Source organism: Oryctolagus cuniculus, chromosome 15 (genome assembly GCF_051225735.1).
Source record: "Oryctolagus cuniculus isolate XC-2025 breed Fujian yellow rabbit chromosome 15, ASM5122573v1, whole genome shotgun sequence".
Taxonomy (NCBI): domain Eukaryota; kingdom Metazoa; phylum Chordata; class Mammalia; order Lagomorpha; family Leporidae; genus Oryctolagus; species Oryctolagus cuniculus.
Genome location: NC_142881.1, coordinates 26,809,713 through 26,821,858, shown reverse-complemented (window position 1 = coordinate 26,821,858; position 12,146 = coordinate 26,809,713). Strand labels below are relative to the sequence as shown.

Sequence of the window (12,146 nt, the reverse complement as noted above, 5' to 3'; positions counted from 1 at the left end):
GGTGCATCAAGTCACTCTTCCCCAAAAGCCTGAGTAGGGGACAGGAGTTCTTTTCTAATTGCACATTGGTGGAAGTGGTTTGGAAAACAAGACTTGTCACCAAGACTCCCAAAGCCAAAAGAATATGGCTATTGGATGGATGCAGAAGTTTCGCCATTGAAGGTGTGATTGTGAGTGGCTGCAAGTGAGCTTGGAGAAAAACTTAATTTTCAATCTCAGAAGGAGCCTAATTCCCATGAATAATTGCTCCTAGAGTAAGGCCCTTTCCGGTCAGATCTGTTGGTGCTATTGAGCTGGTATTTCAAGTATGTCCATCTGCATTTAAACGAATTGCTCCAAGACAATCTGATTATGCAGTAGTTACTTTGGTGAGAATAGCGCCTCAGTGGAATGGAAACTTCATTTTGAGTCTAATATTAGACCTTGCTTTGGAAAATTCCTTTTAAATGATCACAAGCTGGGAATAGCAAAAGAATTTAACTTTCGACAGACAGCATTCACCAAGAATTTTTAACTGCTTACGTTGGGTCCTTGGGAAAGCAGATGTGAGAAACCTACTGGACCAAATTGACTAGACGAGAATTGACTTGACCTGGTGCAATGTTTATATCTATTGCTGATAAGTTTTCCTCCTAGTCTCCTTTGCTTAAAATATTTTCATTCTTTGAGCATGAGCATGCTAGGGCTGAAAATTGTTAAGATGCCTAATTGTCTTAACAATTTGAACTCGTAGGCCTTTGGACATTGTTGTCTGATCAGGGGTCTGAGGCAGAGCAGAGACCAGGGGCTGAAAAACCTGCAGAACAAAAGTCACTTTCTTAGTTGGCACTGGGAACTTGATCAGACTTGGTATTCAGAGTGTTTTTCAGTTTGGCTGGCTGCGTGTGTTCACCTAGCTTAAAGTGTTAACCTTATTTTAAATGCACCTCCTCCCCCTCCCCTGCCCCCTCCCACAAAGCTACCATGTTATTTAAAAAACAGTATAAATGCTAACTGATGGGGAAGTTACCAGACCATGTCTACTTTGGCTTAACTTTAGATAAGTGTTTTAGATGCTTCATAAGCCTTGGATTGGGAAAACCAATATTGGTGTTTGAGAAATGCATTTAGTGCTTTAAAAGCTTGCATTGAAATTGAAATGTATCTTTTACTCATGGTTTATATTTAATGTAGCACACTTATTTTCTCTTCAGCTAAGTTGGTAATGAATTGATGGTGCCTTAGAATTGAAGAGAAGTATTAATGAAATAAGAGTAACCACTTGGTGATCATCCAGTGGATTCCAGGTACCATCTTTGCTAGGTCTCAGCCGTGTCTCCCATCTTCACTCTACGCCTGTGTTGTGAGCCTGGTTTTAGAGACAGGTAGAGCTCAGAAGAGGTTCGTGGCTTGCTCATCGTAGTCATCTGGCCAGCAGCGACAGGGATGACAGTGCCGGGGCACAGATCCGAGACTGGTGCTTCAGAGCGCACGTTCTTCCCCTGGCCTCTGCCTGCCTGCTAAAGCAGAGTTTCTAAGCTTTGTCTCAGGATCCCTTTAAACTCTTAACAACTGTTGAGGACCCTTGATTTTTTTTGTTTATGTGGATTATATCTTTGGTATTTATTGTATTTGAATTAAAACTCAAGATTTAAAGGCCGGTGCCATGGCTCACTAGGCTAATCCTCCGCCTGCAGCGCCGGCCACCGGGTTCTAGTCCCGGTCGGGGTGCCGGATTCTGTCCTGGTTGCCCATCTTCCAGGCCAGCTCTCTGCTGTGGCCAGGGAGTGCAGTGGAGGATGGCCCAGGTGCTTGGGCCCTGCACCCCATGGGAGACCAGGAAAAGCTCCTGGCTTTGGATCAGCGCGGTGCGCCGGCCGTGGCGGCCATTGGAGGGTGACCCAACGGCAAAGGAAGACCTTTCTCTCTGTCTCACTCTCTCACTATCCACTCTGCCTGTCCAAAAAAAAAAAAAAAAAAAAAAAAAAAAAAAAAAAAAACACCACAAACAAGATTTAAAACATAATTACTTATTTTTAAAGGCTAGAAATAAATCCATTACATGTTGGCATAAATAACATTTTAAGTAAAAATAACTGTATTTTCCAAAACAGACACAGTAGGAAGAGTGTCACTGTTTACCTTCCTGCATATCTGTTATCTAGCTAAATGAAAAGCAGCTGGAATCTCATACCTTCTTCTACATCCAACCTGGATAATACTGTTTTAGTTGAAGGATGTGAAGACAACTGGGCCTAAGGCAGATATGTCTTTGGAAGAAGGAAGACTGTTTTAGTAGCCTTTTTGGACAGTTGATGTTCTATTAGAACCCCCTTAAGTGGTGGTTTCGCAAAGGTCAGTTGCAGTGCAGGATCTGCACTATACCAGGGGTCTGTGGGTACTGTTAAATTAAATTACATTGTTTTGGTCTGAATTTCTTTGCAGAAGAATTCTGACTAATACATGTAGATGCTTCCCCCTTTGAATAATACCTGTAGATGTCCTCAGACTCCAGAAAGTAGAGTTTAGTCTTTACCCCCATCCCTCCCTTGGGGGTGTGCTAGACTTAGGTGACTTGTTCTGAAGAGTAGAATTAGAGGAAGGGAAAAATGAATGTCTTTATGGTGGCGAAACCTGGGAGCTGCCACTCCGTTCATCAAGCTATAAGGGTGAACATCATCCATGACCTCACACAAGTGTCACAGAACCCCTGATGTGATGGAACTGGAAAAGCCACCACTCTAGGCAAGTCGTGAGAAAGAGAGCAGACAGAACAAAACCAGAAGCTACTTCACAGGCAACCTGACCATTACAGCTAAGATTGTCAGCATCATGAGAAACCAAGACAGAAACCATCACAGAGCACAGACATGACACCTAAATGTGGTGTAGTGCTCAGGATTGGATGATAAGACAGGACATTAATGGACAAGTCGGAGAAACTCAAATTAATACTTGGAGTTTATTTAATATTAATGTCTCATAGCCAATCTCTTAGTGTTGACAAATATATCACGGTAATGTGTGATGTTACTAGAGGAAACTAGGTGAAAGCTACATCGGAACTCTGTAACATCTTTGCAACTCTCTGTAAATCAAAATTATTCAAAATATAAATGAGCTTTATTTTTTTTTTTTAAATTGTGAAAAGCAGAGCAACAGAGAGAGAGAGAAAGGGGGGAAGAAAGATAAAGGGATCTTTTATCTACTGGTTCATTCCCTGAATGGCTGCAGTAATAACCAGGTGTGGGAGTCAGGTTGAAGCTAGGAAACTGGAATTCCATACTGGACTCCCACTTGCATGGTTGGTGCCCAAGTACTTGAGCCATCTTCCACCATTTTCTCAGATGCATTAACAGGAAGCTGGATCAGAAGCAGAGCAGCTGAGACTCAAACAGGCACTCTGATATGGGATGCCAGGTTAGCAGGTGGTTGCTTAACACTCTGTACCACATTGCTGGCCCCTAAGTTTAGTGGTGTGCCCCGCCCCCCAAGGTATATTGACTTATTGAAAGGTTGAGTTATAGGAAGAGAAGGAAGGACAGAGCGAGGGATCTTCCATCTGCTGGTTTACTCCCCAAATGACCACAATGGCCAGGACTGGGCCAGCCTAAAGCCAGGAGCTTCTTCCAGGTCTCCCACATGAGTGTAGGAACCAAAACACTTGGTTGGGCTATTTTTTGCTGCTTTTTCAGTTGCATTAACAGGGAGCTGTACCAGAAGTTGAGCAGGACTCCAACAGATGCCCATATAGGATGCTGGTGTCACAGGCGATGGCTTAACCTCATATACCACAACACCAATCCCATGAGTTTAGTTTTTAAAAACTCCATTGTTGGCTTGTACTGTGGCGCAGCAGCTTAAGTTGCTGCCTGCAGTGCCGATATCCTGTGTGGGCACAGCTAGAGCCCTGGCTGCAAGGTGTCCAGCACATAACAAATCTTCCCTGGCAGATGAGTCAATTAATTCACAAGCTTTTATTGGGATTCTGCTCTGGGTGAGGTTCTCCGGTCCCAAAGGGGGTGGGGGTGGGGGTGGGAGTCCTGCTTCAGAGGTTGGGAGGGCTCCTTTTATAGATACAGGGCGTTGGGGTTAAAGGTTGAGACAGGTCTGATCCTCCTTGGTTGACCTTTAGGCACCGGTGGGGACAAGGATTGTTCTTCCCCAGAAGTGCGGGTAGGGACTCTCCATTCCCGGAAGTATAGGCCTTCTCTCCTTGCGGATCCCAGAGCTACCACTGGCTGCTCCACTTCCAATCCAGCTCCCTGCTAATACATCTGGGAAAGCGGCAAAAGGTGGCCCAAGTACCTGGGCCCCTGCACTCATGTCAGAAACCTGGCAGAAACTCTTGGCTCCTGGCTTCAGCCTGGCCTGGCCCATGTTGTTGGCGGCCATCTGGGGGGTGAACCAGCACATGGAAGATCTCTCTCTCTCTCTTCTCTAACTAACCCTCCATTGTTGTGTCTTAAATTCCCACTGGATTGTTTCCCCCATGCATGATTTTGTAACATCATTTGATAGTCATTTGGAAAGTACTGGTTTGCTGATTTGCACAGATACTCAATGGTGACACATTGAATTATTCAGTATTTAAAGTTACATTTATTAGCACCTGTCTTGAGAGGAAATAACTGTTGAAGCTTTCAAGCTAATGATAGAGGGATACCATTTTCGCCGGCGCCGCGGCTCACTAGGCTAATCCTCCGCCTAGCGGCGCCGGCACACCGGGTTCTAGTCCCGGTCGGGGCGCCGGATTCTGTCCCGGTTGCCCCTCTTCCAGGCCAGCTCTCTGCTGTGGCCAGGGAGTGCAGTGGAGGATGGCCCAGGTGCTTGGGCCCTGCACCCCATGGGAGACCAGGAAAAAGCACCTGGCTCCTGGCTCCTGCCATCGGATCAGCGCGGTGTGCCGGCCGCAGCGCGCCAGCCGCGGCGGCCACTGGAGGGTGAACCAACGGCAAAGGAAGACCTTTCTCTCTGTCTCTCTCTCTCTCACTGTCCACTCTGCCTGTCAAAAAAAAAAAAAATAAATAAATAAATAAAAAAATTAAAAAAAAAAAAAAAGAGGGATACCATTTTCCAAAATTCTTGCTTTCCATGAAAAGCTTAAACTTTATCATTGGCAGCAAAATACCACCTTTTTTCTTCTTGATATGACAGGCTTGTTTTGTTCACTTTCATGAAATTATCTGCCAACTACAGGAGTACAAATAACCATATTTTGATAATAATTCTTCGAAGCAAAAATGACATTCAATAAAAATAGCGGCGGGTCCAGCCCGCAGCCTAGTCGCACAGGGCCATTCTTGGAAACACCATCGCAGGCAGGACAAGTGTGGGAGGCAGCTTCCACAAGACATGCTCAGGATTATGATTTAGTGAAATTAGAAACTTTATTTTTATTTTTATTATTTTTTTATTTTTTGACAGGCAGAGTGGACAGTGAGAGAGAGAGAGAGAAAGGTCTTCCTTTTGCCATTGGTTCACCCTCCAATGGCCGCCGCGGCTGGTGCGCTGCAGCTGGTGCATCGTGCTGATCCGGTAGCAGGAGCCAGGTGCTTCTCCTGGTCTCCCATGGGGTGCAGGGCCCAAGCACCTGGGCCATCCTCCACTGCACTCCCTGGCCACAGCAGAGAGCTGGCCTGGAAGAGGGGCAACCGGGACAGAATCCAGCACCCCGACCGGGACTAGAACCCGGTGTGCCGGCGCCGCAAGGCGGAGGGTTAGCCTAGTGAGCCGCGGCGCCGGCCGCAACTTTTTTATTTTTATTTTTTTGCTTCATCAAAGACATTCTCAAGAGTGTCTGATTGCCCCTCTTAGTCTGAGTGTGCTGGTGGGGAAGGGTGGCCACTCCCACTGCCCCCTCAGTGTTAAGGTGCCCACGTACCACCATTTCATGGTGAAATTCTCATATTTTTAAGAAAGTGACCTCCCAAAAGGATCTGGGGACCTCTAGGGGCCCACAGACCACATTTAGAGCTGCTCCCCAACAGTGACGTGAATGTTGCTGAAAGGTATGGTGTTGGGGCAGAGGGCATCTTCTAGCTTAGCTTTTGTGTTCTTAAGAGCTCCTGCAGATTTTCCAGTAGTGATATTTGCATACTGTTTAAGTGCTGAAATACAGACTTGGGTTTGGTGCTGTTGTTGGCATAATCCTATGAGATGTCATTCAGGAAATGCAGAAAATTACCTCTTAAACTTTCTCTCTTCTCTAAAGGTAAATCCCACCTGGCTATTGTACAACGAGTAAACAACGAGGGAGAAGGGGATCCGTTTTATGAAGTTCTGGGAATCGTCACGTTAGAAGATGTGATTGAGGAAATCATCAAATCTGAGATCCTGGACGAAACAGATCTATACAGTGAGTAGTGGCGCCTGGGTGTGGTGTCTTGCAATCTTGGCTTTCTTGGGTGAGTTATCTGACATTTCTCCCATCATGGAGGGGCTGTGTACAACCTGTCAGCCTATCTCAGTGCCTTTATGGAGGAGAAAGAACAGGAGAATCTTTGTCAAGGGGCAGCGTCCTTTGGAGAAGCCAGATGCTGCTCACCAGTGATCCGGCATAACTTGCCCTGAGCAGAAACCTCTCCTCTTGGTTTTTCAGTTTGTCTTAGACGTGCAAGATAATCATCTCGACTACATTTTCACTTTGTACAATTGGTAAATTTTTTGCAGATAAATTTCTGTTTCTACTTAAGTTCATAATTCAAGTGTTTAGAAACCGAATGGGATTTGTTAAATTGATGGATAACAACTTTAAATTTTCTTGTTCTAGAATGCATGGGTCAAGGGTGGAGGTGAGGTTTGCCAATGTAGTTTGCTAGGGTGGTTATGGTGGGCTGGAGGTATTGGAGGCAGAACGGGGCAGGGTACACAGTAATAATTGATTTTTCTGTTCTCTGCTTCTCTGCCTTCTTCTGGGAAGGTGGGGGTGAAGAGTGGCTCGAGTCAGGGCAGGTAGGAGTGAGTATCCAAACCTTTGTTCACCATGGGTCCGCTTGATCCTGGGCCTACCACTTCTCCCCTCAGCTCACTCTTGGCGTTTTGAGACACTTTTAGGAGGATCATGAGGCCAGAGGTGGTCCAAGGCCTGGGCTGTTGGGAGCTTCTGAATGTAAAAGAATATCTGGGCCCTGTGGATCCTGCCTAGCTTTGAAACATGGCTTGGAGGCAGAAGCGGACTGAGATCCTTGGGACAACACCTGCCTTGCCCAAAGCAGAGCAATTTTATTCAGTCTAGGAGGGAGTGCCCCTCATTTTTAAATTTGAGAAAGTCTTCCATGTACCCTTATTTTCTGTTTATTTTAAAGATTTATTTATTTATTTGAAAGATTTATATAGAGAGGAGAGGCAGGGGGGGGGGGCTTCCATCCACTGGTTCACTCCCCAATTGGCTGCAACGGCTGGAGCTGTGCTGATCAAAAGCCAGGAGCCAGGAGCTTCTTCTGGGTCTCCCATGCGGGTGCAGGGGCCCAAGGACTTGGGCCATCTTCTACTGCTTTCCCAGGCCACAGCAGACAGCTGGTTTGGAGGTGGAGCAGCCGGGTTTAGAACAGGTGTCCATATGGGATGCCAGTGCTTCAGGCCAGGGGGTTAACCCTCTGAGCCACAGCGCCGGCCCCTCCATGTACCCTTGAAAGAATGTTTTATGTTTAGCTAATGTCTGTCCTCTGAAAATGCATCCTGGTTCTTCCTCACATCTGTACAGCGTTCTTAGAAAACATCTCTCAGTGTCTTGTGATGGAAAGTGTTGTTACCTGTGTGTTGGCCTCTTTCATCCTTCCGTGCCAGGAGTGTGTCCGATTATGCCCCCGAGGAGCGTGCCCATCTACACCACGTGGGCGGGAGCCGAGAGCTCGTGGAGATGCCAGCATAGCTTCTGGGTCGGATGGATGGGGATGACTGCCTGCTGCCGTGACTTCCTGTGCAGGAAGCCCAGCTTGTGGTTCCAGGGACCCTTGGCCAGATAGGGGTTCTGGGCCGAGGCAGCCGCAGCCACTGGAAGATTATTTCTGAGTTTTCTATGGAGTCACATTGTCTGGTTCACAGATGAATCTGAGACAGAAGAGCAGTATAAGTTGTGGTTGCCTCTCCCCTGAAAAGTCTCCTAATCAATCTGTTTTGCTCTAGACAGGAAATGATAGCACAGTGATTCATGATTCTAGGCGGAGGAGCAAGTGACTGGAGTCTTGGCCTTAAGCTAGTTTTTTAAGTCATTGCTTTGTCCAGAAAAGTACTTGAAAGTGTCTTTTGTCTGTTGATTTGTTTGTTTTTGCCTGGAATACCTTCTAGATGCAGGCTGGCAAACTGTAGCCTTGAGTACCTTCATGCATGGCCTGCAAGCTAAGAATGGTTTTATGCATTTTTAAAATGTTGAAAAATACTCAAAAAAAGTAAAATTACTTTGTGACATGCAAGAATTTTAGGAAATTCAAGTTTTAGCTTCTGTAAATACTCTGTTGGAACCCAGCCATGCTCATTCATTTACGCGTGGCTGCTCGTGTTCAGCCGTGTGGAATAGCTGCCACAGACTGTGTGACCCTTGGGGCCCAAAATATCTACTCTGTGGCCTCTGCAGAACTGGGCTGTATACAAAGATATGTTTAAAATATCTTTAAACATTTTTTTGAGAGGCAGAGAGAGAGCACTAGCTGTCATCCACTGCTTTGTTCCCCACAAACCCATAATGACCACAGCAGAAGAGCTGCTGGGAGCTGGGAACTCAGTCCCGGTCTCCCACTGGGGTGGTGGGAACCCAGTCCCTTGAGCCATTCCCACTGCCTCCCGGGCTCTGCGGTAGCAGAGAGCAGGAGTCAGGAACCAGAGCTAGGAATGGAACCCACGTACCCTGAGGTGGGTGTGAGCAGCATCTTAACCACCAGGCTGAACACCTGCTCCCACCTCCTCCTCCTGCGCCTTACCTTGAGGATCTCAAGTGCTGGGGTAGAAATAAAACAGATTATAAGATACCGTTCCATTGATGCGTTCTTGTTTCTTGAGGGATTTTGTTCATGGCCTTGTTTTCTGCCTGCTGAGCTAGGGGCCTCCTGAAGGCAGGGCAGACGTCCCACGTGTGTGACCCCCAGTGGTGGGTCTCTGCTGGAGTGTGGCGACACTGAGTTGCTGGAGACAATGTACAAGCTCGCCGTGCTACCTTGTGGTTCTGTGGATTCTATGAGTGGGAGGCTTCGGCCCAAGTCTGCCCAGTGATGTTCTCATTGAAGGTCGCAAAAGACCTTCAGGTGTTAGATTTACTAATCAGGCCCTGTGCTGATGTGATGAGGTATCCCTCCCCCATTCCTTTGCCAGTTTGTAGTATCCCCACATCTGGAGAGAGAGCCTGGCCTTCCCACTCCTCGTTTTCCTTTTTATTTGAAAAGAGCCCTGATCTAATGGGGTGTGTTTATTTGTTTCTTTTTCCATTCTCCCTCAGCTGATAACAGAACGAAAAAGAAAGTGGCCCACCGTGAAAGGAAGCAAGATTTTTCTGCCTTTAAGCAGACAGACAGCGAGATGAAGGTTAAAATATCACCACAGCTCCTCCTGGCCATGCACCGTTTCCTAGCGACAGGCAAGTGTGGCTTTATCGCAGCTCGGAATCACTCCAGCCCTGGAGCGAGCTTCTCACCGCTTGTGACCGGGCGGGCTGGGGTGGGCGCCGGGAAATGGGTGATGAGTAATGCCACTTTTGTGTTTTGTTTCTTGTTTTTTGTTGTTTTTTTTTTTGTTTGTTTGTTTTTTTCTTTTTAAATTCTCTCCTCTCCTGTGTTCAGTGTCGGCATGAACCCTCTGAGACATTTACCAGGGGTGGACCAGTAACTTAAAATTGGTCTGAAAGGTAAGGATGAATGTTAGTGCCACACTGCATGTGTCCAGTAGGCCAGGTCATCTCCTTCCAGCCACGCCCAGGGGAGGGCCAGCTGGCCTAGTGGGCTCACTGTGCCAGCCAGACACCGCCTCGTATGATTGGACAGCCGAGGAGCTCTGTATCCCACTGGCTTGGAAGAACAGCTGCACACCAGTGGTAACACAGGTGCTAAGATTTGCAAAGAAGAAAAAATGACTTTCAGAAATCTACCTTTCATTGTTTTGATGAAATCAGAAACTCCAAGAACTGTGACATGGATTTTGTTGGTGGCCTCTTCAAATCCGATTACCTGGGCCTGTTCCAAGAGGCACGCGTTCCCAGTAGTCAAACCACCAGCCCAGCCGCACTGACTGCTCCAGAGAGGTCAAGGTTGAATGGACATAAGAGACTCGGCCCCCTTCTCACATCGCCATGTGGCTCTGTTGGCCAGGGGAGAGTGAGGAAGTTTGGAAGCACCAGCTGGCTTGCAGAAGACGCCTGTGCTCAGGGTGGGCAGCCAGTGCCACTCGGCTGCGTGCTACACACTTAGGATTCTGTGGCAAGAAGGCCAAGAGCAAACACGTGCCAGAATTGTAGACTCTTGAAAACCAGGTTTCTGATACATGGAAATGCTCAGGATATGATATCTGGGACATGGTCAATAGTCACTGTGTAATACAAACTGGGAGAACACAGGATAGAGAACTGTGTTGAGATTATAGTTGTGTTTTTGTGAACACACATACACACTTATACCCCTAGGCAAGGCACTGGAAAGTGATGCTTACAAGATTGCTTAAAATCGTTACCTAAGGGGTTGGTTCATAGGTAATTTTTAAATTTTCTTCTTTCTGTGTTTTCCAAAAATTTTGTGATATACTACTTATTTTATTACAGAAAGTCACAGAAGCTAGTGCAGAATTGATAGCCTTCAGGTACAACTTTAAAATTTAAAAAATCTTTAACTTGCTTATTATTTTTTTAATTCTGATGTTGTTCCTCATCGTTTAAGAACCACAAATGAAAACTAAACGTTGCCTACTCAGCCTCTGAGATACCATGAAGTCTGCTTTCAGGAGAGTACCCTGAAGTCAGTAATTTTGGTTTTGTGGTTTTAAATAAAATTGCTGTCTTTGTAAATACTGATCAACATTACTTGTTTTTAAATTAGCAAGTGGGAGTGCATGTGGATGTGTGCACGTGCCTTGCTTTTATTCTGACCCTCTCCCCGCCTTGTCCCCAGAGTTTCTGGGAGTAGCTGTGTGGGAGAGGGGGCAGCGGCGCACCCGTGCCTGTGCACCTGGTACTAACCCACACCTCAGTGCCTCCTGACCCTGGCTTCTTCCTTTGGCTGTCACCTGATGGTCAGACTGTTGTGGCTTGTTGAGGGCATCCTGGCACTCAGGGAGCATCTGTTTGATTTTCATTTCTCTCAGTCAGAAGAACAGGATATTTGTAACAGAACTAAAATCAATGACAGATTAAGGACAGATTAAAAAGGAACAAATATGAGAATTCAGAATTTTCCAATTCCAGGTAATCTGCCCCGCCCCATGGATCACCAAACGGAAGTTTTGTTCATCCGTATTGTGGTGCTTTGACTTCAAGTATTCTTATCTGAACACCTTAATTGCTAGTATAATTTTTGCATCCATCTGAAGTGTAATGTCCAGTTGTGTTTATATCTATAGAAGTAGAAGCATTTAGCCCATCCCAGATGTCAGAGAAGATCCTCCTAAGGCTGCTAAAGCACCCCAATGTCATCCAGGAACTGAAGTTCGATGAGAAGAACAAGAAAGCCCCGGAATACTACCTCTACCAGCGCAACAAGCCTGTCGACTACTTCGTGCTCATTCTGCAGGTCAGCCCAACCGTTCGGTCTCCTGTGCTTCGCTTGAGTGCCCGTCTCTGCGGTTCCCAGAGGGCTTGGTGTCATTGAGTGGTGTCCAGCTTTGTGTACCTCATTCTGTTTCTTTGAAAGAGTGGTAGAGAGAGGGCGGGAGATAGAGACAGAGACAGACACCAACCTCCTCCATCTGCCAGTTCACTCTTCAGATGCCTGCAACGGCTGGCACTGGGCCGGGCCATATCTAGGAGCTCAGAACTCACTCTGTATCTCCCATGTGGGTGGCAGGAACCCAAGTACTTGAGCCCTTGTTCGCTGCCTTCCCAGGCACCTTAGCAGGAAGCTGGATCGGAAGTGGAGTAGCTGGGACTCAAGCTGGCCCTCTAGTGCGGGGTCTGGTCTTGCCAAGAGGCAGCTGAACTTGCTGGGCCCTGACACCCATCTCCATATTTCATTCTGTCTGGCGGTACCCTCGAC

General features: G+C 46.8%; 1 protein-coding gene across 10 annotated transcripts in view; it reads left to right on the top strand.

The window, feature by feature from the left end:
* CNNM2 (cyclin and CBS domain divalent metal cation transport mediator 2) overlaps positions 1–12,146 on the top strand; it is a 184,369-nt gene that overhangs the window by 142,108 nt on the left and 30,115 nt on the right. For 8 of the 10 annotated variants that reach the window (XR_016221947.1, XR_016221949.1, XR_016221948.1 and 5 more), the window contains exons 2-4: positions 6,194–6,337; positions 9,410–9,547; positions 11,515–11,684. Coding sequence is in view for 5 of the 10 variants with exons in the window: in XM_002718589.6 (XP_002718635.1) it covers positions 6,194–6,337; positions 9,410–9,547; positions 11,515–11,684 (452 nt within the window). In the remaining 5 variants the exon portion in view is untranslated. Of the gene's footprint in view, positions 1–6,193; positions 6,342–9,409; positions 9,548–9,749; positions 9,815–11,514; positions 11,685–12,146 lie in introns of those variants that run through there. The other 2 variants (XR_001795160.4, XR_016221950.1) reach the window with 2 other exon arrangements.